The 27,345-nt window shown below is 50.8% G+C and overlaps 1 protein-coding gene across 5 annotated transcripts in view; it reads right to left on the reverse strand.

The window, feature by feature from the left end:
• Positions 1 to 967: 967 nt before the first annotated feature.
• LOC124297419 (homeobox protein homothorax) overlaps positions 968 to 27,345 on the reverse strand; it is a 284,954-nt gene continuing 258,576 nt past the window's right edge. For 4 of the 5 annotated variants that reach the window (XM_046748425.1, XM_046748424.1, XM_046748423.1 and 1 more), the window contains exons 13-15: positions 13,979 to 14,037; positions 1,362 to 1,530; positions 968 to 1,131 (exon numbers count right to left, since the gene is read on the reverse strand). In XM_046748425.1, coding sequence (XP_046604381.1) covers positions 1,364 to 1,530; positions 13,979 to 14,037 — 226 coding nt within the window. In that variant the 3' untranslated portion in view covers positions 968 to 1,131; positions 1,362 to 1,363. The remainder of the gene's footprint in view (positions 1,132 to 1,361; positions 1,531 to 13,978; positions 14,038 to 27,345) is intronic. The other variant, XM_046748426.1, reaches the window with a different exon arrangement.

Consider the following 27,345-nt stretch of genomic DNA (forward strand, 5'->3'; position numbering starts at 1 on the left):
TCATCTTATTTTTAATCGTGTCACGATCTGGACATTCACGCGAGCACCGGTAATGTACATGCCCGCCAATTAACTATACATATATATAAAGTATATATATATATATATATATTTGCTAGAAATAGTGTATTGTTATTATTATTATTAATATTAATATTATCATTTATTATTTATTATTATTAATATTAATATTATTACCACTACATCTATGGCTATTGTTATTATTATAGTTATCGTTACAATTATTAATTATCGATATTCATTATCAATAATATTATATTTATAATTATTATTAATATTATTGTTATAATAATAATCATTATTAAATGTTATTATAATATTAATATTATTATTATTATATAGTCTCTCCATTGCAATCGTATTAAAATTTAACATTTATATTTCATTCGCTACAATATTACACCTCGTTATTTTGTACAGAGAACAATCACATGAATTTCCCCCTTCCCTTTTGTTTTTCCATTTCGTTTCGTTTTTCATTCCTTCTCCACCAGAGCCGGCGTGATCGTCGCGATGCCTCAGAACTCGGAGCGATGACGCGAAATGCGGTTTTATATTCACTAATCTGAACGTCGAATCGAATCTTTGACGTATTTTAACATGTTATATACATATACGTAATTTTTTATCGCGGGATTTGGCAGTGCAATCAATTCCCCCGTCTTCACACGGTATAGTTCGTTGGATTAATTACATGTATACATATATGTATACATATATGTATACATATATATATATATATATATAATATAATACACACACGCACGCAGGACATCTAAAAGCTGTGCATGTAGTATGTACCGCATTTTCGCCACGATATTGCTGTTAATAAATATCCGTGAAACGGCGTCGGGCAACTCTTCGGTGCAGGTGTGTTCTATCGACGCTCTGCGACACGGGCTCACGATGTCTCACAATCGGACACCCCTTACCTTGAGGCTGGCTCTCCGTATCGACGACGTCTGCGAAAAACATCCCGTGGTTCCGTTTTTTTTTTTTTTTTTGTTTTTTTTTTTTATTTTTATCCGTGATCCGCAGATACATTCACGCACGATACGGCGTCAGACGTAAAACTTGTTTCTCGCCTGAACTCGGTTCGAACGCCTTTAGCTGTAACACAAATCATCGAAGAGTATCCGCGAGATGGAATGAAAAACTAAAAACCCTTATTCGCGCGACAGAGTTGGCGCTAGGGGAATGAAATAACCGTAAGCGGTACGGCTGAAACCGCTTCCATCGATCCGCATCGCGATCGTTAAACCGAACGCGAACCTCCGAGTGTATTTTCGACTCCAACCCTGTCGCTAAGGGGATGATGACACAGCGCCACGTTTGCTTACCTTTATAAGGGGTGGCCGTAGTATTCCGAAGGGTAGTGGTACTGGTTGTGGAAGGTGGGGTCTCCCGGCGGTCGATGCATCATGCTGGCCGCCTGTCCGTCCATCATGTAGCCCATCGTCGCTTCCGGACTGTACGCCCCGCTCGGCCCTGCAGACAACGGCGGAAACACTACGCGTTACTACGGTTAGAACCCTGTTCTTCAGCCGGCAGGCGGCTACGCGACATTCTCGATTCGATCGAGCTGTGCTTTTTCCCGCTTCGCGATTCGATCGACAATTTTCACGACCAGACAAAAGTCCTCGAAAATTCGATGGAACCGCATACTTCACTCTTTCAACATGGCGCATGGACGGACCTGAACCTCGATTCGCACTTCGAATGATCCGAAGCATCGCGTGCTTTCGAATAATTTTTACGACTCACGTAACATAGACTTGTTACGTAAGGGTCAAGATCGAGGAACAATGTTCGCCATGTTTTTGTTCAAGAGTGTGACTGTGTGCGTGTGTGTGTGTGTGTGTGAGCGCGTGTGTTCTAACGGAGCTACAAGAAGTAGAGCAGCGCCTGTAAGAGGAGGAAAGCTTCTCCTATCCCACTTTCCTCGATTCCTCCTTCTTCCCTGTGAGCTTTCTTGTCAACTCCTCGTGTGTAACGGAGCCGCGGTGGCTGCCGGACGGGAGTGAGTCTCCCCTAGTTTTAATGTTGGTATCTTAATGTATATTGCCTCAATAAATCAAGTACCGTGATTGCGTCCCACCCTCAGATCCCTGCAGCCTCTCTCTCTCTCTCTCTCTCTCTCTCTCTCTCTCTGTCTTTCTCTCTCTCTCTCTCTTGGCCCAGTCGAGTTCCCCGCTTTTCCCCATCCACGATCAGCCCCGGGCCGACTGCTGAGTAGCGCCGGCGACGGCTTCGGTGAAATCCTGAATGCAAGGGCGCACTATTGTGCACCATCGTTCCACAAGCCTTTCTTATGCTAAATCCGCCGGCGAAGCCAACTGAAGCCAACCCGAGTCTAGCCGCGACCTCAATCTACGCCGATACACGGTCTCGCAGAGTCTCAATGGCGCCCGGCGCCCCGACCGACCCTCTGACAACAACTTCATCCCCCTACCCCCTTCCGCATCGATCCTTATCGATACCCATAAATCCTCCACATCTCGTCTATCTCCGTAACGGTGTTTAATTTTTGTACACCGGGTAAGTTTCACTTTTGGTCAGTCAATTGCGGATCGAAAAGAGGAAGAGAACGGGGGGCTGAAGTATCGTTTCGCAAGCGTACGTGGCTCGATTGGAATAAGAACGAAGAAATACTCGATTACCATTTCCCGGATGATGGTAGGCAAGGTATTCATATACCGGGAACGGTTGCAATTTGAAACCTGCAATAAAGTACGGACACGAGGGGACTCATAACAGAGAGTTTTTGCCGGCGTGAAATCCTAGCTAAGAACTCGAAAGATAATAGATCCCAGTGCAGCAGTAAGAGGCGGTACCTCTATACGCGTATGTTATACACGTATACCTATAACGGCGGTAAGGCGGTAAGCCGTATCGCATCTCCAGGGTAGACTGAGGAATGTAGTCTCATATAATAGCCGCCCAGGCGATATCCACTAACGAGAGATACGCTGGTAGTGTGATTAAACTGCGCCGTAACGCGCCGGGGAGTCCAGGATGGGAGCCCAGGGCGACCCGAGCAGCCCCGCGTGCTCTGAACCCTGGATTTCACCAAATGAGACCCACATGCCGAGCGTTTTCTCTCGCGAAAGCCTCGCAAAAACCGCTGGAATCCAACTAGCCGAGCTGCCCGGCACTGCGGTTCGAAGCATCATTTGCATCTGGGATACAGGCTCGCGATGTTAAAACATGCGAGTGAAAACTGGTTTCTCGCTGTTAAAATCACGCTCCGTCAAGTCCCAGAATCCGGGCCCCCCGTCATCCGTCCACTCTCGACGATGACGGCCGGTCGTAGATCGGATCGAGTAAAAGGTCGTTGATCGTTTCTATTCGGAGAAGTTTGCTTAATCGAATGCAGTTCGCGGGGCTTTGAGTTTGGCCGGTAAATTCAGGGGAAATTTAACGAAATCGGATGAGATCGGGGCGAACCGTATATACCGTTCGGTCGGTCGGTCGGTTTCGTTGGGGAAAAAGGCGCGGGGCGACGCAATAAAGCCTTCGGAACGTAAATCCGAAGCCGCGCTTACGGCGAGGAACGAGTGTAGAGAGGGGGTGGAGGAGGGAGAAGGAGAGAGGGAGAGAGAGAGAGCCCTCCGCAGGAGCGCGGGCGTTATACCTCCGTAATTTATTTAGAGGGGAAATGAGGGAGCCGTTAATTGCCGTCCGCTAAGCTGCGAGAAAGTATTCTGGGATGGGATCTAAAAGGGAGTTGCACGCCGCGAGGGAAGCTGAGGCTGAAGGCTGAAGCTCGGAGACTGAGACTGAGACTGAGAGTCCTGAGGAAAGGGGGTATATGGGATGGGAGGGCGGCCAACCGAGTGAGAGAAAACGGGCCCTGCTGCTTTCATGCCTCTTACTCCCCGACGAACAACCCCGAAACTTCTAAAAGGAGATTCATTGCCGGCCACCGAGTTACGGTTATGTGTTTACCAGCTGGTGTGCGCCTACCCCGTAGCTCCGAGCGGCTCCAACGAGGCACCTTGAACCTGTGCATTGTTTTGCCACCGCCGTGGGTTGCATTCCGTAGTGCAGATATGGACGAGTTCCATCCGGAGCGTTCCCGCCGGCGTTCAAAGCTCGCGAATCGAGAGAGAAAATGCGGAGGTGGTCGTAATTAAACCATCAATCCAACGTCACAGGGCGCTCGAGTCGCGAGGTGAACTTTAAAATTCCTTGAAATCTTGAGAAGTTGGGTTCGTTACTTCGCTCCGGGGCGGGAAACCGATGGTTCTTACTCTCCGGACTTCCATATCTATCGCCGAGCCCGGCGTAGCTGGCTACCAACTCCTCCGGTGGTTTAGGCGCGACCATTCTCGATCCGGGACTCGAAACTTCCCGATGAGAAGCCGGAGCAACTGCGGGGCAGCTCAACTTCTGGCAAACTACCCTGGACCACTTCGTGTCGCCGCCAACTAACTTCTTCCTTCCCCGGAAATGCCCCTGCAGACTAGCTGCATTCTCCAGGCACCAATTCCAGGTCCTCGGCTGTACCACTCGCGGCTATTAGCAACGTGAGTTAAGCCGTGACGACGCTGCTGCTGGTTTGATTTTTGATCCTGCCGAGAGGGGAATTTCCGCGTGATCGGCGAACGAGGCGGTAGTAGACAAAAGCGGCTCGATTTGAAACGGAAGACCATCTACGGGGCACGGTCCATATCTTTCGAAACTGTGGAAAAGTAGGGCGAAATGGGAAACCGCGGAGACACCGCAGCGGGGAAAGGGAACGACGGCCACGACGACTATCTCGCCGAGGATGGAGAGTGGATATAACCGGGGAACTGGGGAAGACGAGTCGCGGTACGGAAGCCGGAAATGTGCTCCGGATCCTTCAACGATCCCTCGATGAAACTATTGGTCATCCGCGACGCAATACCGGAAATGCCCCCGGATCTAATAACTCATCGGTTAGCTCGGGTCCGAATTGTCCATTGTTTACTCCGCCGCTCCGCTTAGCGGCCCTTCTCCTCGGCCCTTCGCCCTTCTTACCGACCAGCGATGCTTCGCCCACTTTCCTCGGCTTCCCCTGCACTTGCCGTAGTCACGGCCACGCCGTCATGCTCTTCTGGCTCCTTGATTACCGCAACTATCGTTAAAGGTACCATTAGCCAATGAATCGCTGCCCCATAGAGCGTCGGAGCTTGTCCCGACTGCCGCCGTTCTTCTGCAGAGGGAAGCGAGAGGAACGAACGAGTGATCCTCTCAACGGCCGGGGTAATTTACCGAGACTTTCCGATTCCGGAATCTCTTCTCTTGTTTCTCCGCTTCGTGACTCGCGGGGAGAGAAAAATAATGATCAAAGAAAAAAAAAAGAAAAAAAAAAAAAAAACGAAGCTGAGGATGAAAGAGAAAGGAGAAGGATACGAAAAAGAACAACACCGAACCACGAATCCACGAAGCTGTCCATTTTAATTGACCGTGACGACGTTTGCGTAACTCCAAAATAATCGCCCGGACAAAAACAAGCGTAGTTTTTGCCTCTATGCAACGCGGTGTAATCTTCTTCGTACAATTTTGCCACAAGATGTATAAAAAGTAACGAATCAAAATTAGTCTCAGAATAGAGTTGGAATTTACGCAAAGCCATGACTCGGCAATTGTATGTATATAATGGAGTGAAATAGTGGCATGATATTCTAGGGAATGGGAAAAAGAGAACACTAAGAAGAAAAAAAACGGAAGACGAGAAAAGCGCTGACGGTGAAACAGTATGAGATAACGTATTTTGAACGAGGAGGAAGCGGCTGGCAATCGATTTCAGATTTCGCGCTGAAGTCAGCGACACTTGAACCCTTCGAGCGGAGAGAAAACAGCGTGCGAGTTTCCGACTTGGTGAGTCAAGAGCTTCCTATATTTTCCTGCATTACTTGCGTTTTCGCACGTGATAACTCCCGCGGCTGAAACGGAACGGCGTTTTATCGATGTTGGCTGGACGAAAAAAAAAAGAAAAAATTAAGAAAAGAAAAGAGGATCAAGAATGATGAAAAAAGGAAAGAGATGATCAAGGCGAGAGCCATCCCAGATAATCGAGGCACATTTGTGACGTACTTACGAACGACAAAAATAAAGATGACGAAAAAAAAATCGATAACGAAAACGAAACATATGCGGCAGAGGAATGCAAACGGGTAAAAGGTATATAATCTCGGAGAATGAGTCGAAAGATATCCGCAGCTGCCGTCGGCCGTGCAGGGCGTGTGTAATTGCAAGAATTTAATCAATCAGATACATCCTTGCCAAGGCCCCGTTAACCTTGCCAAGCCGAGTTAAGCCTCGGGGAGTCTCATTTAAGATAAACCCGTCTAGCGAAAAGAAGAAGAAGAAGAAGAAGAGAAAGAAGCGCGCGGACAGGGAAGGAAGGAAATAAAGAGCAGATGCGGACGGCAAGCGAAGAGCGGAAAACGCCGTACCGGAATGACGAAACGGCAGGACTACTATCCTAGTTTCCCGCCTCCTCCTCCGCACCCTTTTACTCTCTCGACGAGCGGGGCTCGCACACGCAAACACGCAAACACGCAAACACACACGCGAACCCCTGCATCGGGGTGATATATAGCTCCTTGGAGGTCGATGACTTCCGCTATTTTTCTTCCGCTGTCTCCAGCAAGCGAGTTCCTTCTTCGGTTCCTCCAGGATCCCGGGATACCCGCCTAGCCTTCTTCGCCGATGAAAGGAGGACGGTCATCGATCGCCGGCCGGCCACTGAAACGAAGCTTCCTGCCCCCGAAAAGGGTCGAAAATATTTTACGATTTGCACACCTCGAGGACGCGAATCGTCGCTGGTTTCTGCCGGACGATCTCGATCTTCACCGACGTCGGGAGTCCCACGGAGTCCTCGGTTAGGGCAGGACGAAAGAAGCCGTTGCATTTATGGATGGGAGTATCGACGACGAGTTTAAATTAATTTCACCCTCCGACATCGGCGTCGCGGTTTGGCATATTTTAACCAATTTCTTCGGGGGGTTCGTTTTATCGCATGACGATCGCGCGTGTATTTCATTTTGCGATACACATATTTTTTTCCAACATTTCTCTTTCTTGCACGCCCTCGAATTCTCATAAATTTCATCCACTGCGAGGACTGCGGACGGGCGAGATTTGCCAAATCTGCTCTGCCGATCGGGTCAAACAAGAAGACGGTAAACAACGCGATGCCGCTACTCACCGGATCGTCCGCCTCTCCGCCGTTGCCTGACGTAATAAATAATTAATGATTGAGCGCGCCGCGAGGAGGAGGCCTGTCTATAAACCTCTTAATATTTATAAGGTATGAGGTATACGTCGTATACAGAGGCGAGAGCCATACGGGCCGGATGAAGGGTGCACCCTTCGAGCGAACCACGATTTTATATGGCGCACCTCACGGTATTTAGATATTTTAATTAACCGATGGACCATAAATTATGGTAATTGGGAGAGTTGAGAGAATTGGAATCGTTGCCTGTTCCTGTGCCTCTTTTATATATTTCAAACCCGGATCGCCGCGCGGTCCCGATCGAGACGGGAATATTAATCGGAATCGAGACGAAGAGTAACTCGCGATCGCAAAAGAGCGGGATTTCTTTCAAACTTTACAATATTGCGAAGGAAAACATTCCGTAATTGGTGCGGTGCGGGAGAAGCGATCAATCGAGCATCAGCCGACGGTTGAAGGGGGATGAGAAAACAGCGGGAAATACCGATAGAAACAAGTCATTGTTCGTTCGACAACGGATCGCGGTAATTGTATGAAAAAAGAAGAAACGTTCTCATCCCCGACTCGCTGCGTATATCTATACAGACCTCGTCGAAACCGTCTTCAAAACTACGGTCAAACTCTCCGGGGTAAAACGGCGCTCCGAGTTGTCTAGGGGTCACCGGTCAACGGCTCGAGATGCGATAGAACAGGCCATTATGCCGGCCTGATAAGATAGGTCCACCCTCGGAGCCGGCTACTCGAACCTTGATACACCGGACGCGCCTCGAGGGCATGAAAAATCTAGGAGTAACCCTGCCGCTGGTGTCGGACGACCCTCGGCCGGCTATCTCGGGGCTCCGATCGAGCGCCGCTGGTCAGTCGGGTCCTTCATTTCCTGGACCAATTTATATCCGCAGGGCGCTGGTTGATTCGGCGTCGAATTTACATTCGGGATTAAGCCGGTATTCCGAGTTCAGAGGAAAATCGATCGGACGCGACTTTTCCTCGCGTCATGCGGCGGAAAAGGGAGAAAGGCGATGCAATTTCGGCGTAGGTAAGCCTTCGAGCCATCGAAGTCGCGGCTCCCCCTCCGACAAATAATAACATTTCTATAAGGCGGTCGTTTGTAGTCGACGCCCGCCGCCACCAACCCCCGTTTCAATTAACGCATGACGTATGACGTATGCCGTATAAGGACCATCCGAGCACCTCTCTCGCCCTCGCTCAGGGCCGTAATGCCGGAGGTCGCGCGGCTAAGTAACTCTATATCATACTACTACGTGACAGGAACGACGTAATGTCCGTCGAAACAGAGACGCTTCTCCCCTTCGGGATAACCGGAAACCCTCCGAGCTTTTCGGAGCCCGGATAACCGGCCAAAATATCTCGGTGCTGTGCGTTTGGCAAGAGTTGAATTTCGGAATTTTTATCACGGCACGGACGGAGTAGCTCTTCGTCCAGGTATTGCGGATCGGATAATTTACAACTGTAGAGGAAAAAAAACTTTTAGTTTTCGGCCTTTGGCAATCGGAATCGTGTATACAACGCATAAAACGTTTGCGTCGACGCAACTTACAAAAAATCACGCGAACTATTTCGCATTAGTGGTAATACTTTAGGCATTTTTGCGAAAAAGTTTGGTACAGCGATCCGAAAGATTCTTCTCAATATCGAAAAATGAAAAATTGATATCCAAGGTCTTGTTTGTAATTCCGATACTTTTTTGTTATCGACTTTATAAAAGATTCTCAACCGGCCAATTTCCCTCAAGAATTACATATTCGAGACTGACGCTACTTCAACGAATGTGAAAACTACCATCGGTTCCAATTTTTTCCAACTGCCGAACCGCGTTGTTTTCGTTATAAGAATAGTTTCACGGGCGGCGATGCTCGGGTGGAAAATTGCCTCGGTGAGTATCCCGGCTCTGTCCGGCATTCGGGACATCCGGTCGTCGAGATAAGTCCAGCGAAGCTCTCGGAGTCGATCTCATATTCGGTCGGACTCCCCAGCTCCGCGCATCGGGTCCTTTCGCATCTAGTCTCGGGTCATTCGTCACGGACTCGCTGAGAGCATCGTCTCGATAAGGCTCGCCCGGGTCTTTCCCTTCGGGGCTCCGGGGTTGCGGGTCGCTATCTGTCGCTGCGGAGGCGGGGGTGGATGCGGAGGCGGAGGCGAGGTCCCTCCAGCGCCCCGAATCCACTCCATCTCACTTGGCTCGGCACCCGGGCCACCCCGCCCGCACCAACGCCATCAATCAAGGTTGTCAATTTGTAATGGCGATTCTCTGTGTCCATCTCGGCCGGGTCCAGGCTCCCTCCCTCCCCCCCGTCCCCCCGCCCTCCTCCTCTTCTCCTCCACGCTCGACGGGATCCTACGGCTCGCCGATGGAACGGGAGAATTGAGTAGCGGAGTGACCAGCTCCGAATCCTCTCCCGCCACCTCTTTCTGCTCTATGGTATTTCAGGGGACGGGGCTAAATAAAATAAATGTCCGAGGGGACAAAAATGCCCTTAGAAACAGCGCTGCCTCGCGTTGGCTCTTTGTTTTGTTTTTTGTTTTTCTCCTCAATTACCGAAACTCTGCGGCGGGTCTCAGGGCACTGGTGCTCGGGACTAGGATCGCCAAAAATTGGGAACGACGGAACGGGTGAAAGTGTAATTAAAAAAGAGAGCACGAACGGCGCCCCGGTGTTTTCGTTATTGAAATTAAAATTCACCGGAATTGTATAGCTCGATAAGGAAGCTTGACGTGCACGCGTTGTCCTTCGGCTTGTCAGCGATCCTTACGCGCTCTTCGGTATGTTCGTATCCCGAACGTTCGCGAATCGCAGTTCGGTGTCGTCGGATGTTCGAGGAGGGCGCGAGATTGTTGCGCGAGCGGAGTTAACGTTACGAGATACAACTTTGAGAGTGGTAATCGTGCGGCTTGGCACCCGGTCTGCATCTCCGGATTGGACTAATGCATAATGCGTTTAATGGGTGCGTGACATGTTCCGAGTCGTGTGACGGCTGCGGTGGAACGACGAGAGCTGGCCGACCCGTCGGCTGTGTCCTACTTGCCGGGCTAATGATGCCGGCGTTGCACGGCTGAGGGCGTCATCAATCATACTTTCATTACGACGATTGCCGGTGCGCCCTGCGCCAGAAACATCCCGAATAGAAGTATCCGACTGTCGGGCCTCGCGCGTAATTTTTCCCGCGACAACGAACTCGAAGAAAGCAGGGAAGCCCGACCCCTGGTTGAAAACCGTCACCGCGGCAGAAACGCCGCGTAATAACCGGAGTGTGTCTCCGGCTATTAATTCTGAAGGGAAAGTCTTGGAACGCGTAATGGAAGACCCGTAGACTAGCTGCGTAAGTCCTCGGGCCGATCCCCTCGCCAAAAACCATCCCTCGGCTCCCTCGGCGAGCCATTCGCGGCCCTATCGCTCGTTTTGCCCATTACGCCAATCGGCGCTCCGCCACTCACTTAACCCGGACGAAAATTCATTTACTCGACGTATTTTGAAACGAAAAAATTCCACATAAAGCCGACTCGCGTTCGCCGTTAGACGTTAATGGATAACCGCACGGATAGGCGAAAGGCGGGGATGCGGTCGGTAAACTGACTGGGATTTGATCGAGGAAAGAAATTTATACGCGCGGTTGACGGCGCTTGAAAATTTCGAGAGCTCTGAAAATATTGTAAAACAAAACACTGGCGCGGTTCAGAACTGGGCGAGAATGCAGTCCGGGCAATTCCAGGACTCGTCCTTAAACTCGAGACGCTGTCCTGGAGATTGAGCGGGGGGCGGTAGACAACCCTGACCTCGGGCGGTAGGAAATTTTTCTCCTTCTCGTTTGTCGCGCAATAAATATAACTGCCTGCGAGGCATACGCTCGGGGTAATTTTACGAGAATACCACGCGACCTCCACCCCCGCCCCGTATACGTCTTATTGCCTGTCATGGCGCCGTTCGCACAAAACATCGGGCCAAGTGTACGCGCGCGGCCGCGGCAAAGTCTCAGCTTTACGACACTTTCGGGCGAGCTGTTACGTTTTTACAACGTCGTTCTGAAAACGCGGAGGGGTGTATCTACCCGGCTGTGCTCGAGTTCCCCGTTCCACCCCCGGCGATTCCTCGCGATATTGTCAGAAGGGCGTAAGGTCGACTCGGCGGGAATCCGAGAGATCCGAATATATGAACGTCTGGCCGCGTGACGGGGTTGATTTTCGCGTATCGCTGAAATAACCTGATCCGACGAAGTCGATACTCGAAAAGAAGTTTAGGCACCTTTCGAACGTAGGTGATTATACCGATGCGCGGAAGGTTGGATTTTCGCAACTTACGACTGAGACGGTGACTCGCGCCGTTATCGTTCTCGTCGAGGAGACACGCGCCGATACGAAGTTAATAGAATCCTAAGCAAGGGACTACTTCCTCCCTCGTAAAATGATGCACCGAGAGTTTATAGTTTGCGGTTATGCGTTCCTCTCCCCCTGAGCCAGTGCGTTGGGGCGCGTGATTGAAATGATTTTGAAAATAGAGACGGCACGAAAATCGCGCGATATTTTGGCCGTCGGAGAGCGGTGGAGGAGCTCGGGAAAGTGGAAAGAGATAGATTAGATTAGATTAGATTTATTAGAGGCTAGGTATCCAGAAGTCAATGACTAGAGTTCCCGTATAGCCTAAGCATTATGCAAAATACATATCAAGGTGATTGTTTACATATGGTAGTAGATAAAATCTACTCGCATTATATCGCATTATACAAAGCTTAATATTATAACAATCTTATTAGTATTCAGACTAATGAAGTATACAAAAAGAAAACAAAGCAAGTATTAGTATAATAAAAAAAGAGAAAAAATAACAAAGAAGGGCGCAAACAAAATTAGTGACCAATAACTAGCCTACTTTACTAAACAAACGAGACAAAAAGCGAATTACGCAAATAATTCAGACTCGCCTTAGAAATTACAAGATCAAGACGCGTCGCGCGCTTCGTTCCAGGACGATAGAAAGAGAGAGGGAGAGGGAGAGCGGAGGGGTTGGACTGATCAGGATTGACTCCGGGATGATAATCTGGCGGACACGGATTTCCACTTTGCTCTTGGCGAAGGTATAACGCGACGTCGTCGTCTCGACGCGCCTCAGCTGCCGAATCCCTCCGCCGCCGAGTGAGAGAGGCGGGCGATAATTTTAGCAATTTTTCAATCGGCGTTCGCCGAAATTCCGTAGCTGCGAGGCCGGGGGCGGAAAGCTACTTGCGCTAAACCGCCCCTAAAGCCTGGTTTCGGTAAAACAAACAACCCGTAACTCAGTGAGTGTTTATGAGAACGAAGAGGTGGACGGGGAGGGTCGGCAGAGTCGTAAAAGTGCGCGAAATGTCGGCCCGCGTTTGGACCCGGAACCCTCGCCGCCGCTGTTTCGCCGCTGAGAGTTTTCTTAAGAGCCGTAGTTTTCCCGATGAGAGTAAAAGCGGGGGCGCGGGGGCGAAACTCGGCCGGAAAGGTTTCCCGGAACAGCCGCATGTTCCCGGATCGTAAAACCCAGTCTGATCACCGCTACCAATTATCCCGCCGTTATCCAAGCGTTATCCGGACGTTATCCTGGCGTTATCCACCCGCCTCCGCACCCCTCACCACTCGCCCCTTTATTCCCGAACCCTTCAACCCGAGGGCCAACCATCCCCCCCCTTCTTGTTGTCTCTCGTTCTGCTGTATCCGACGGGGCGATTCTCACCTCCTGAAGAGCGTTGCTTCGGATTCGGAGATAAGAAATTAACTAAATTCACGCCCGTTTGAAATCAAGATTCAACCGCCCGGGAGGCCACCCGAGAATCAAGTTAGATTTTAAATTGTCGGAAAGTAAATTTATCTTTATAACTCTCTCGAGATACTCGTCCAATTCATTCTAGTAGCCAATAAAACCATGAAACTCGACATCAGCGCCGTGTTTTAACGACAATTACGAGGCAAAATATTCTAGAAATTGTGAGAAATGGTTCAATTTCGTATCGATATTTCAATCCGTTTCTAATCTCGCCCCGTGACATATTTGGAACCTTAATATTCTCCCGCACGCTGGCATTTTCTACGGGAACGTCGAAGCGAACACGGAAACGAAATTAGTTGGAAACCTGTCCGACTAAAAGGTACGAATCGAGTATCTCCGGGCGGTAGCGTTTGGTCAGAGGTTGAGTGAAACATCGCGGTAGGTTTAAATAATTCATCGATTCAATTACAGGGCAGTGAAACAAAGGCGTTCGGTAAAATATCGGCTATTCGAACTGATTGATTTTATTAAGCGTTATCAAGTATGCTCAGAGCGCGATACGTAATTGAATTACAATTGTCGCTCTGGATTGTGGGATGATCAATTACGCACCGTCGGTCTACAACCAGTTTTGTATAATGCGATTAACCGCAACACAGCGATGTGAAACCCGATCCATATCTATGTCTACAAATTAAGTTCGAGAATAAGTTTTCAATTCGGATTCGAAAGACAGCCTGACTGCTGGTTAAACATCCTAAGTACACGCAAAACTGTCACTATTATTAATGAACCGCGCCCCCTGACTCACGCCGACTTCCTACGAAATTTACCGAAGCTAAGGTTTCAGGATCTCCCGGCTCGTTTTCTCCCGCGTTGTACGCGGATCACACGCGTGCAACGTAGCTCCGTTCACCACCGCGTGTGAGTATGTTCGTGTTTAGCGTGAGTCGAATGTAATCGTGTGTAATGGTCAAGCGATGACACAACCGGCTGCGACTTACCGGCTCTGTTGCTCTGGTCGATCATGGGTTGAACGATTCTACGTCTCGCATTGATAAACCTGAAACATAGAACGAAGGAAGTTGCGATTAGATAGGAAAGAGCAAATCATCGGCCAAACTGTTGCCTACCACACCTCGTATCCGCGGTTCACGTAGTAAAAACAGCGATATCCTCGGCTGCCGGAACAAAGACTCGAACATACTATATACACGATATATACGGTGTCGAGAAGAAGAAGGTTCGAGGCAGGATCATTAGCCCATTGGAGAGGCTTCCGAGCGAGCGCTTCCCAAACAATAGATTTGCGGTATGTTTTGGGGGCATAAGAGGCGGCGATGTGGACGGAGGACGAGGGACGGCGGGGGTGTACGTCAGTCGACGTCAGCGTCGCGGCTCCCTAATGGGCGCAGACGCCGGAAGTGATTGGGTTTCCGCTCGACTGGGTCCGGGCACCCTTGGCCGGATCGTCGGGGGTGAGGCGGGGGTGGTGGTGGTGGTGGATGGAGGGCGTCGTACGCACCGGGTGAAATCGGGACTCGGGCAATCCGGGGAACGAGGATGGGAGCAGGAGAGGCGCAGCCCCCTTGTTTTGCAGCACATCTTTCTTGCTTAGTCTCACGCCTGGCTGACTCCCGGGAGAGTCTTATGAATAATAATTATTAAACTCTCGTCTATGTATACCATTATACTACGAAACCCGTCGGGCAAGTTATAAGTCAGAGATGGTGAGTATAACGGGTTGATGCCTCGCGCGTTCCGCAGCTCGCCGTTAAGAACCTTCAGAACCAATCTAAGTTGACGGGTTCAAGAAACATACTTTGCCTATCGCTCGGGTATTAGTCGAACATCCCGGTGTTTTAATAGCTCGACCGTTTCACCGTTTCAACCCCTTCGTTAAGTCTGCGCTACGTTACCTGCCTCCATGTGCGCACAATCTCGCGATCTCACCGCTGCGATAGTTGTGCTTAGGAGCATTCAAGTGAATATATCAGCTGTTTCAGCGGAACAGGTTTCAAGGAACAAACGGGCAGGTACTCGCTCGCTCTCTCTCTCTCTTAAAGAAGCCCGTGGCACCCGGATATACCTACGTGTATACATATATTTGTAAAACTGTTGTCGCGGTGGATGCGGAAGATGTGGGATGAGGCAGGGTAACCGCAGCGCGACTTTGAATCGAATTACAGGAGGAACAGAGAGGATATAACTTAGCCGCTCTGTGTCAAGGCCCCGGATATCGTTAGATGAAAGAGTATGCCGGCGCGCCCCGAGCCTCCCCGGTCGCTTTGCCTCTCAGTGCCTCGGCTTTCCCCTTTGGCGGTGTAGGCGGCATGTCGCAGCCAGCTGACTCCCGCCCCTGCCAGCCGCCCCCGTGGCTGAAATATCGCCCGAACAATGGCGCGCCACCCGAGCCACCCCAGCCCCCAACCCGCGGGCTGAGAGAAGCAGAGCGCAGAGAAACTCGGCAGCTCGGAAACCGTCGAGTCCGCCCTCCACCCCGGCTGTAACCAACAAGAGCTGGCGAGCCGAAGCTGGCTGATCCCCTCCCGGAAAACTTGTAGAAAAATTCGAAAAAGGGCTTTCCTCCAGCGGGGTTGGATTCGAATTTTTTCACCCCCGACTCGAACGAGCCTTGTCTCCGTTTCTCCGCAGCCTCTTGTCACTCGATAATCCGCGAGGTACATCCTCCTGCCCCGATATCACGACGGAACAACCGCAACAAATGACCCGAAATCGATACAGCTTTTGTTTCCGGAGGCGTTGCGCGGATTATCGCGACATAATGAAGAACCTACTCGAACTCCGGATGCAAAGCCTCTGGGGTTACGGAGGGTGGGGAGGGGAGGGGGAGGATGAGGATGGGCGCCGAGGTACGAGGTGAACGTATTGTTCTCTTAGCAGCCTGCCGCTTTCCTCGGCACCACGTTCACCCCTGCATGGATGACAAAACACTTTTCCAACACCCCATCCCTGGACGACGTCACCATGATTCGGAATTTCGGCTCGCGTTTTTAATGCAGTTTTCATTATGCGACGAACACCTTGTAATATTACACCGACGCATCGACGTCGCTCAATGCGTCGATAATTCGGTGAGGAAAACTTTCAGGTCAATAAAAAATTAATTTATATTTTTCATCCGTGTTCTCGAAGAACCTTTAAATGAATTCATAGAAGAAGACAAATGTTTTGATAAGTTGCTGGCGAAAAAAATCAGTGAGAAACAAACGACACTATACGTGCAATCGTAGTCGTTGATACTGTATATAATACCTAAGCGGCGATAGATTGCAGCGGTCTCAGATCCCGTTACATTTTTATGGGAGGCCTGGAGAGAGCGAAGCATATGATGGTACTCCATAAAATAGAAATTTATTGCAGGGTGCTTACTGCATGACCTTGTATTTCGCGGACTAGGCAGTGGATTCTTGTACGTGCATGCATACGTAGGTGGGCACGATTCGTGTGCGTGAATAACGCGTGAATTTGATCACGTGTCGCGTGGGAATCGTGATGCGGAAGACTTGGCGATATGCTCGCAATGACGCAAGCTGTGTTCGAATAGAAAAAAAAAAAAAAGACGGAGTGATAAAAAACAAAGCGCAAAAAAAAAAAAAGAAAAAAGATCGTGAGCCCGGAAACGAAGAAGAGAAAAGGAACGAAACAAAAAAACACGCTTAGTTGACGTTTTTTTCTGGTACAGTAAAAATTTGCATAACGTTAATTAGATAAAGATTCGTGTATCATAAAAAGGTACACATATACACATTTACACTGCGTAGAGTACAAAAAGTGTTGACAGTTGGTGCCCAGTGCTTTAACACTTGGAAATTTCGTATGAAAAAAGAAAAAGAAAAGAAAACAAGTTAGCGAGTATCTAATGACAAATCAGTGACTGGACGATTTCGTTGAATTTTTATTATTCAACATCTAAGAATAGACCGATGACGTTTCTATTTGAGAAACATTAGGATAACTTTGAGAACATCAAGATGCCTTCAGCAAATCTGGAGAAAACGATGAGAATGATATCCACGTGAACGGCGCCGCAGTTTAAATCATTGATTTTAATCATCATTTTCTTTTCACAGCTCATCGAAATGCCTGATTTTCGGGGTAGAATTTCCGATAGGAACGCGGTACACGTACGTATAAATTTTTCATATCCGCAGAGCGTACGACGATAACTTACGTACCGAATGACGTCGCCTGATTTCGTCGGTGGGATTAATGCCGCAATGGAAGCCTCGGTCATAACACCGGCGCGTTGTTCCCGACGACTCAGGAATGCCGAGGATAACGATGATTACTGCCGCTCAGCGCGGTAATATTTACTCCTCGCGTAACCATTCGTAATTATCAAGAGAGGTTCCATTAGTTAACTGCAGTCAATATCCACCGCCCCGAGGCTCGCATCAAAACATCATTACTACCTCGGAAGCTGGGCGAACCGGGAACGCCGACTCGACTGGTAGGTAGTGCTATTGGTAATCAATTTCACTGCTGCACGCCGGTAATGCAAAAGGTCTCGATGCTCCGCTCCGGGCTCGCCGAGCGACTGACTGCAATATAATGTCAAACACCGTTGCGGAAAAGAGTCACGAAACGACTTTCTCGCCCGTTTTTTGCCTGAAAAATATTTTCCGCGTCGCCTTTCGCAGCCCCGTGTTTGGCCCGATACGACCGACGGAGAGTTATCGCACCCGCTGATACGCGGCTCGGGTTATCGCGCGTTAATTAGCAATTGCCAGGCTGATCGGATGGCAGAGAGTTGCTGCTGGTCGGAGCTCGTCGACGGATGTAGAAACCGATATCCGTCGACAGCTTTACGTGTGTCAACAAACCGATTTAACGCCGTACGCGTCACTGATAGTTACTGCCCACCCTTCCCTCGACTCACCTCGATCTCGTTATCCGCGCAAAATCCCGAGGTTGCGTTTAATCCGGGCAATGAAAACCACCCCAGAAATGTAAGGATGTGGATGAAAATTGGTACGTGAAATCACCCGATGCAGAAATATTTATAAACTATCTGATCACGATTAGCACTGAATTACAATGAAGAATATTTTCAAAACAAAATGAGAAGAAATAATGGGGAGAAAAGAACGTACACGCGACTCTTCTTCTATTTCCACGGAGAGTTTTGGATAACGCGGATGTGACACATTCTTGTTCGCGAAACGCAGGGTGAGACGCGTTTGCATGCATCCATCGGTGTGATTAATGTTGCCGAACAAATTGTCTGGAAAAACATGTCCTATCCTCTTCGGGGGACGACGTCGTAGCGCCTGGGGAAAGGGAGTGCGCACCGCCGGGGTGGCGGAAGCCCCGATGCACCCTTTATCTCGGTCCGCGCACCCTTATTTTCCTTACGCACCGAGTGTAACACGGGGTTTCGGCTTTGGCGTTGCGCGCACCGCGGCGGCTCGGCTTACATACATACATTACGCAGATGATATCTGGCTAATCCGATTTACTTCGACTTCGCTATCAACATTCAACCTCGCTCGTTCGCTCGCTTGGGTAATTATACAACGGATCTTCCCTACAGACCGAATACGTCCACCCTCGGGAGAGAGCCAGACCCGGTTAGGGGTTGATTGCGCTAAGCCGAATTAGTACCGCGCGGCGGTGCTTCGCACCGGCTATTTTGTTAATTGGCAGTCCGATCTTTACAAACCCATTCCACCCCTCGTCGGGCTCCATCTTTATCTACCGCCCCGAAACACGGCCGACTGTTTTTCCACCGATTAGTGCCTCCGGTCAGATTTGATTTTTTCAGATCCTAAAAAGCCAAATGCTTCCTCACCGTTGGATCAAAAAGTCGTCCCACCAAGGATACTCGCAACTTTGAACAAAAACGAAAGCAAGGACCGGTGAAGTTCGTAAAGAACTGAGCAAATTGGTGAGGAACTCTCGCGTCAACCACGTTTCGAGGAACTCAAGGAGTTGGGCAAATATCTGTTGGCTGTTCTTGCAGTATGAATCTACACGGCTGCTGTGGGAACGAACGAAGTTAGTGGCGCGCGTTGGGTTGTGGGTATAGAATCTGAGAGTTGAGAGGCGGGGGCGGTGCGCCCCGTCCTTCGCATAAAGCTGGGATTTTATTACGAGCGGATTCAAATTCCACACACGCGGTAGCGGGCAGCCGCCTTGCCCCCGTACCGCGAATATAAAAACTACACCCTCCCCGCGAGGCTGCCCATAAACCAGCGAAAAGCGTGGCTGGTTCGGTTCTCTTCGAGCCAAAGAGGGGTCCTCGTATTCTATTTGGCACGGATAAAAATTCCGATTTTTTATCGTTGACCTCTAAATCTCCGAGGCGAAACGACGAGCTGGTCTAGGGAACGAGGCGGGGGCGAGTCGTTGCGTGCGGCCGTGGAGACCGCGGGGTAAGAATATACAAGAGCGGGAATAAAAGGAGGATGAGAATGGCCGGGGAAGGGAAAAGACACGAGGAGGGCGAGATGCCGGGAGAGATTTCTCGCGTGGGACGGTCACGGAGCCGCTTTAGGGCCATCCGGCGGCCAAGTGGTCAATCTAGAGGACGCTTATCTCTGATGTATGCCTCCTTTTTAATCTAAATAACGCAGTTACGACTGCGAGACGGCCCCGGATGGCTCGAGGCGAAGCTCTTTCCGCGCTTTCACCTGCAGGCCTGCAGATTCCGGAAAGAAACGTTCGGCCGTTCCGCAATGCGTCAACCCCGGTGGTAATAACGCTGCGACCGGCGGCCCGCGGGCCAGGAACGGCAGTTTGTAACGGCGACAGCGGCTGCGACACCCGGACATATATATACTCGCGGGGTTGCCGGGTACCTACGCGGAAGCTGGAGTTTAAGAGACCGTTGCAAGCTGGCGCCTCTCCGCCGCCCCTTCGCCGAGGGCGGGAGAACTCGAAGCGGCGAATATCGCGCCTCCGCCCTCCGCTCGACGATGGGTCTGACCCCGGGTGTCGACGAGTTGGTGGCCGCCGACAATCAGGTCCGCACCCAGGCGAGATCGGCGACAGCTGCGCCGCCAATAACTTCTTCTCTTCGGGGTTCCTCCCGCCTCGCAGACCGTCGCGAGCCCTTTAAATTAACTGATAATATTGTGCGCCTGCCGGCCGGGACCAACTTCAACCCTGCCAACCCAAACCCTTCTCGCCAAACTCCCTGTGTAACCGGATTGCAACATTCGCTAATCGTCACTTTCTAGGCGCATTCATCACGCGGCATGTGCACCACCTTGAACTGCACACGCGGCTAAAGGCTGTTCGAAGGTCCCGTTTCGTACCTACAAATTTAAGCGAACGGATGCGGGTGAACGGAGAACGCTGACATTGGGAGTCGATGGTATTATGAGTTAACGTTTCGCAGTGACTGTCTGCAATGTTTCGATGTCATGAAACTTACCGACATTGATCAATTTGAATTCGTACCGCACTGAAATACCCGTACAGTTACGATCACTGTACGGATAATGGTCACCGATAGACCATGTTTGCAGGTTGGGAACACGGAGGCAATTTTAGTAACGCTTGATTTACAACATTTGTTATGGTACGCAATTCAACCACTTTTGCATCTTGTGCCTTTACGATTTGTCTCGATGCTCAAACGATACAACCAGACCGTCAAACTACCATTCGTCCAATCAGTCTCCTTACACCACTGCACCGTCTTTTTATTCGATGCTGTAAGCTCGGGTTGATCAACCAGCAGAATCTTTCGCCGATCCCTCGATCGAAGTATCCGAACAAGGCTATGGTAGAATTTCGAACCATACCGATGTGAATAAATCTTCCGACACTGACTTGAGAACGCAGCCATGAATCTCGAAGGTCCATTGGTGCAGACGTGTAACGAATCGTAAATTTAGTTCGATTGAAATCCGCGAGTTGAGGACCTTGCGGGTACGAAGGCCAGACTACATCCAACCACCGAGACAATATCTAAAACTTATCGGAGTTTAACACCGCACGCGCGAAACTCTAATAATATCGTTTCTTATCAGTAGATGTAATGCGCGTCGTGGGTATTTCACGAGTTAACATTAATCCTTGTTCATGCTTATTGTACGTACAAACGTGCGGTACACGATCCGTACACTTGTGTGCTTACAGCGTCGTTCTATATCCGGAGTTCGGTGGAGGGTGGCGCAGGGTATGTATGGGAAGGTGTACGTGAGGTAACGCAATACCGTAAGATGATTATCTGGAAAACTAATTTCACGAGCGCGTGCTGCAGCGCGAATGAAAGCAGCAAGCGAGCGATCGTGGAAGGGGGCGCATTGTTCGCTGCATCAACCACCCGGATTATTAGCAACGCGACGCTATTTACACGTCACCGTATCTCGCAGGATGCGTTTTCGCGACCGAACGCAGTGACGGCGGTCGCTGCGGCGCTCCGCCTGAAACGAAAACGGGTCGTAAGTTGACCGTCGGGTTTCCGAGATATTTCCTTTTTTGTTATTTTCACCGTACATCGGGGCTCCGGCACTGGATGCCGTCCATGCCCTAACTTGCGTACCTATATTTCTCAACTTCTCGGCGGAACTGCCTTCGTTCACGCGAGCCGCATACGCGTATGTAATTCATACCGTGTAACGTGCTGCCGCTTGCTGCCGCTGGCGCAGAGACCACCCTTCGTGCAGGGCAGTGTGGGGGCCGAGAACGGCCGGTTCGGGAGCGTTATTTAGCGGCAATGTGTCGCGCATAGAAACGGCCCTAAAGCAGCCAATAAACGCCGTTACGCGGCCCGGGGCCCGGCCCTGCCGCCGGTTCGCCATCCACCTTCTTCGCCCCAACCCTCGACCGCCGCCAATTTCGTCAGATTTCGGGAAATTGTTGTTACGTCCGAAACGACGTCTGGCGTCGCGGACGGAATCAACAAACGACCCGGCGTCGCGCGCCGCCCCCGCACCTCCGCCACCTGTTCCGAAAACCACCCCCGACCCTCGCCGGCAGGCCGCCCGAGAAACGGCCACGCGGCTCTATTAACTCCCTACGTGCTCGGCGACCGAACGACCGCCTTAATTCCAAGATAATGAAAATTACAAATAACCTATCCTACGCGCTGCTAAGGTTCTCCGTCAATCCGTCAAGACTCGACGCTGTGTTCTGTTTTACGTAACAAACTCCGGGAATATACTAACTGATTTCGCTACAGCGTAAAGTCGACCTTCGATTGATGCCGGAGGAATTTCATCCAGCACTGTTTTCCGCCAAACAGCCAAGCTGCAGCGTGAAGACCAAGGGAACAGGGGGGTTGTTATTGAGCATGAAGCTCCGAAGGCCATCTATCCCTACCCTCGCGGGCTCTATTAGCAAAGTGTGATGGAGTTTTGCGAGCGCGATTACACATAAATGAGTATTACCCTTTCCACGATGCAGCCCGACGCCGACGTCCCTTGAGACGCGGGGATCTTTCTCTCTCTCTGTTTCAAAGCAACCCTTTGCCGACGCCAACATCGACGCCCCTATTCTTCGCACTAAATCGTCCTTCTATCGGATTGCACGGTAGCGCGTTTGACGGAGTTTAACTCTCCGTTCTGGTCCCCACGACGCAGGAACCGAAGACAGAGAACTACCTCGCACCATCGGCGTTACCCGCATTGAACCACTGATCTTCGTCCAATTTTGATACCCACAGTAAGTATGTGAACCGCGAAGCCGTTACACGCTTTTTGTAAACGCTTTTTTTCCCACTAAAGCCGGAGCCCAAACTTCCTGCAAGGGTAAATTTGGCCTCGGAGCGAACGAACCTCGAGGAATCAGAAGTGGTCCTCCATCACTCATGAGCCAGGAGCGCCATTGCTCAGCCGCGTGCTTAGTTTCCGGAACGTTGCGCGGTGTTCCCCCTTCTGGCATTCCTCTCGGGCTGTCCCTCTCGTGCCTCCGGGTTCGCGATTTCCCTCCACTCTCGCATCCGCGTCGACGGTGTGCGGCGGCTATTCCCATGTACCGTCCTTTCATTTTCCGAACACAAACGCAAACGAAGTAACGAAACACGACGACCGACGCGAGGTGAGGTGGAGGGTTTCGTCGGGGACCCTCGGGAGGACGGACACGGGTGTTGGGAGTCGAGACGCCGACCCGGGCGAGATAATCCTGGCTAATGATTGCCCGAACAATTACACTGGCCATGGGGCGGCAGAGAGGGTTAACGGGGATTGAGTGGACCAGGAAAACGGACGAAAAAGGGTGCGGTCCGTCGGGTCGGTCACCGTAATCGCTTGTTTTTTTTTTTTTTTATTTTTTACCACCGCTTTCGGAGTTGCTGCATTCACGACTAAACCGTCATCCAGGATTCCAAGCTCTTCGTCCTCGTGCAGACTGTCAATCACGTAACTTTCATGCCCAAATTGGCCTGATCACGCAAAGCGTCAGATTTCGTTCGCACTAATCATCCCGTGGTGCTTGGGTCCTGTTTGCGCTTACTTCGATTCTCTGGATGAACGAGGGTCGATCCGAAAGGTACAGATCATCGGATTTAGACCCTGACGAGGTAGAGTTGTAAAGCCGGTACATTGTGTCGGTAAAAGGGTGAGTCAGGATCATAGGCTACTGGCGTCGAAGCGATTTGGAAACATGAGCGATAAAGACTTGGGTGTATATCGCGGGCTGCGTATAATCGAGGCGTTCGGAATTCGGTCGAATCGCGAGGTAGAAATACCAAGTTGACGCGACGGCAAGGGGGCAATGGCGAGGCGACGGTGGCTGCGGCGATGGCACACCTGTGGAGCAAATTTACGAAATGTTTACGAGCGTCTGAAGGGGCTTCCCCTGTCGACCCCCGTTCGCTCGCTTTGGCCCTTCGGGCGCACAATGCCACGTCATTCAGTATTATTACGTCGTCGCTATCACCATCCAGCGGAGGCGCCGGCATCGGCGTCGGGGCGCTTCGCGCAACCCTCTCACTCTCTCCCACTCTCTGTCTCTCCGTTCCTCTCTCGCTACGGAGTTGGCGGACGCGCGGTTTGGCGCTGGATGCAGGAGAGTCGGTTCGCCCATCCCACCCCTCGCCACCCCGTCCGACACAAGGAGGCACCCACCTCCGGCCGCGTTATGAATGTGCCCAATTACATCTTAAAAGCTGTGCTCCATTAATTTTCACAGCTGCTGCCGGTTAATTGGGAGCCTAGCTTGATAATAAACCCAGAGTTTGCACCAGGGCCCAGTGCGTCGGGGGAGTGACTAGCTACTGGCGTTGCTCGATTCGCTAGCCTTGATCAACGTCTCGGCTCCCGCAGGAGCAAAAGAGTCTACGATGCAAGTCTTGCGAGGAGTAATATCGTCACGGGAAAACGCGTTGCACCTCGATTATCCGCTGCAGTCCTCGACCGTTGAACGGCTTCGACGTGTAACTTTGGATTCCGGAAGTCACCTTCGCCCCACTGAGTTTTACGCTCGCGTTACTTTAACCGCGTACCCACTTCTCCGTCGAGGGGTTGGCTTTTACGATCCTAGCAGATGGCACCGAGTGAATTTTACTCGCCGCGATCCCGGCGTAGAGCGTCTCCTTCGACGGTTTGATGGCCGGTTGAGCGGGTCAGTTGAGGGAAACTCTAGCTGCAGATTATTTTTCCCGAGGGCAGGTCGGCCTCCCGGGTCACGACGAACCACCTCCGCCTCTCGGTCTCGGTTCGCGGAGTTGAGCCGCCTGACGTATAGGGTTGTCGGGCGTTGAGTCATGTGTCATTGGGCTGCTCTCAATCGCGTGAGCCTTCCGCCCTGCAGCGGGAATGCGGGGTGGCGAAGGGTGGAACGAGAACGACGGCGGGGATGTGGGGGCGGGGGTGGGGGGTGGGGGCAATGGCCCGTGAACCACCGCCGGAGCGTAATGACGCGGTCCTCCTTTCAAAGATTGCATCGCGCGGCAAAAGCTCGCATCCGCTTGCTTGCGCCTGAAATCGATATCGCCGCGGAGCCGTGCGAGACTCTCGTTTCCCCGTTTCTTCGTGCCAAAACTAAGGGTCGGCTAAGACTCGATGAACCAGCGAAACATTCCCATGTGATACTTAAACGGGGTAACCTTACGCGGATGTAAGGTGCGTTACGGTACAAAGGTGAAAGAGAGACGGAAAAGAAAATAATGAAAAATTGCAGGAAGAGGTACAGGGAAGAAGGGCTGAAGGGAAGCGAAGAAGGCGAGCTGTGCAGGAACCGTTTTATTGCGACCAACAGGAAATTACAAGAAAATATTCCCTGGTCCAATAAGAATGAAAGATGGCTGCGGGACCTGACTGAAATTAAGTACGGAAAGAAATACCTCGGGGGCGAATAGTAGGGGTGGGTATGCTGCGGGGTAGGTATAACCGAAAGAAATGAAGTAAAACAGAGAAGCGTTTTCTGGAAAGGGGGAGGGGGGGCGGAGGGTGAGGGGATCTGGCAAAGGGGTGAGAGGGGCTCGAAGAAACGAGCAAAGAAGGGAAAATAATGGCAAAGGAAGAAAGTTTTAAAACAGTTTTGATTTGATTCCGCCTAGCTGCGAGTCGCTCGAGGATCTCGACGGGTCGCGGTGCCCCGGTGTATTTAAACTTATAAGAACCAATTTAAAAATGAAGGTGCAGATACGGAGAAATTCGAGAAGGGAAAAAGAAAAAGAGGTGGAGAGGGAGGAAAAGTCCTGGGAAAGCCGCGGCGGGTTGCGCCGCGCCGCCACCAAGTTAAATCTGAGAATCTTAGTTAAAAGAAGCAATTATAGAGAGCGGGAGACGGGGTGGCGGGGGGTGGAAACGAAAGAGAGAGGAGCCAGTCCACGAGGCAATAAAAAAGGAAGGCCGACCGGCAGCGAGGCCGCAACGACGACGACGACGACGAGGAGATATGAGTTCGCTGATAAGGGAAACTGATTGTCTCCAGGCCGGCCTCGTTAAGGGTCCCCGGTCCCTCGGGCGACGGTCCCTGATCCCCGGTGTTTTTCTTCTTCCCGAAAGCCGTAAAGCGTTCCACGGTTCGTCCCGCGACTCGAGGTGCCGGGGATCCGGAATGCGATAAAGCGATCGTAACGGCGGCGCGGAATCGCGTGCTTTACACGCATGGCACCGTCGATCGCCGGCGAACGACCGCGAATGCGAGTCAAAAATCTCCTCCAGGCGAGGACCGACGAACCTTGCTGTGATCTTCAATTACCCGGGGTTCGTTGTTTATTTGCCTTATCGATTCCCCTCGCGTGCAGCCTCCGCGGGGCTCAAAATCACGGCGGGAGGTCCGCGCGAGCTAAATGTACCTATAATACATAAGCTCTCGAGAAATTTCCCATCGCGCAGCGTCTCCTCGCGTCGGCTCGATCCAAACATTCAACACGTGCATCGGCTCGGGGCGTTCGGTTACCGTCTGACGTATTGCCGGCACTTCGTCTCCTCGACGGTAAACACGTGAGGAAGAATCGCGGGAGACCCCCTTTTTTCGCTTTTTCACTTTTTCACCGTTTCACGGGTACCCTGCGCGCAGGTTTATATTTTTTCCCGGCGATGCTAATCCCGCGATTGCAAATATATGCGTGCACGCGGGTCTGCGTCGCTCCGCGTCCGGACCGCCGGACCAGATAAAGCGAGCTTAACCCACCCGGCGAGCGGCGACGAGCCATCGGAACGCTACCGCGGCAGGCATCCATCACCCAGCGTGAGGGCGTCGAGACAAACTCTCTAATCGCGCCCCGTTTCGCTCTGATCCCGATCCTTTTGTCGGAACCCCGCAGCATCGACGCGACGCGACGCTCGCCGTCTCTGACGTGAATTACGTTTTTATGTCTCGAAGGCGTGGGTCGAAATTCTCAATGGTTCAAAGTCGCGGTCGCATTTACCATTACGTCAAATCTCATCGAGTCCAATTTTTCGAGTTCTAAATTTTTATCCATTCGAACCCGTGATGAAAAATTGTGTAACACATTTGGAGAATTCGGTGCAGAAATTTAAAAAACTTAAGTTCTTATCGGATTCTTTGTTATCCCGATGCCAAGTCGTGACTGTATGAAATTCAACATGACGGCAAATCTGAATTTTGATCATTCGTAACTTTGACCTGCACTCTTGTCTCGATATTTGTACCCCTGATAACTCGATACGTGAAACTGACGAGACAAAAAGATTATTAGGAAATTATTCAACCTCAATTACTGTCTGAGATGAAATTTTCAGGGATAAAGACTGAGGATTGCGTTAGGAAAAATTCCAAAGTGCCTCGTCTGCATGGAGTCTGACAATTTTTTACGATGAGAAGTACAGACGGGCCATTCTGAAGTTTGAGAATAACTTTATGATTTCTCCCTATTTTCACATGAAATGGTCCGCATATGATTCAATACGTAGTGAAAAATTAGTTGGTTAGTTGGATCTTGTTCATCTTGTTATACTGCTCGTACTGCGGATAAAAGTAGGAC

Source organism: Neodiprion virginianus, chromosome 2, assembly GCF_021901495.1.
Source record: "Neodiprion virginianus isolate iyNeoVirg1 chromosome 2, iyNeoVirg1.1, whole genome shotgun sequence".
NCBI lineage: Eukaryota > Metazoa > Arthropoda > Insecta > Hymenoptera > Diprionidae > Neodiprion > Neodiprion virginianus.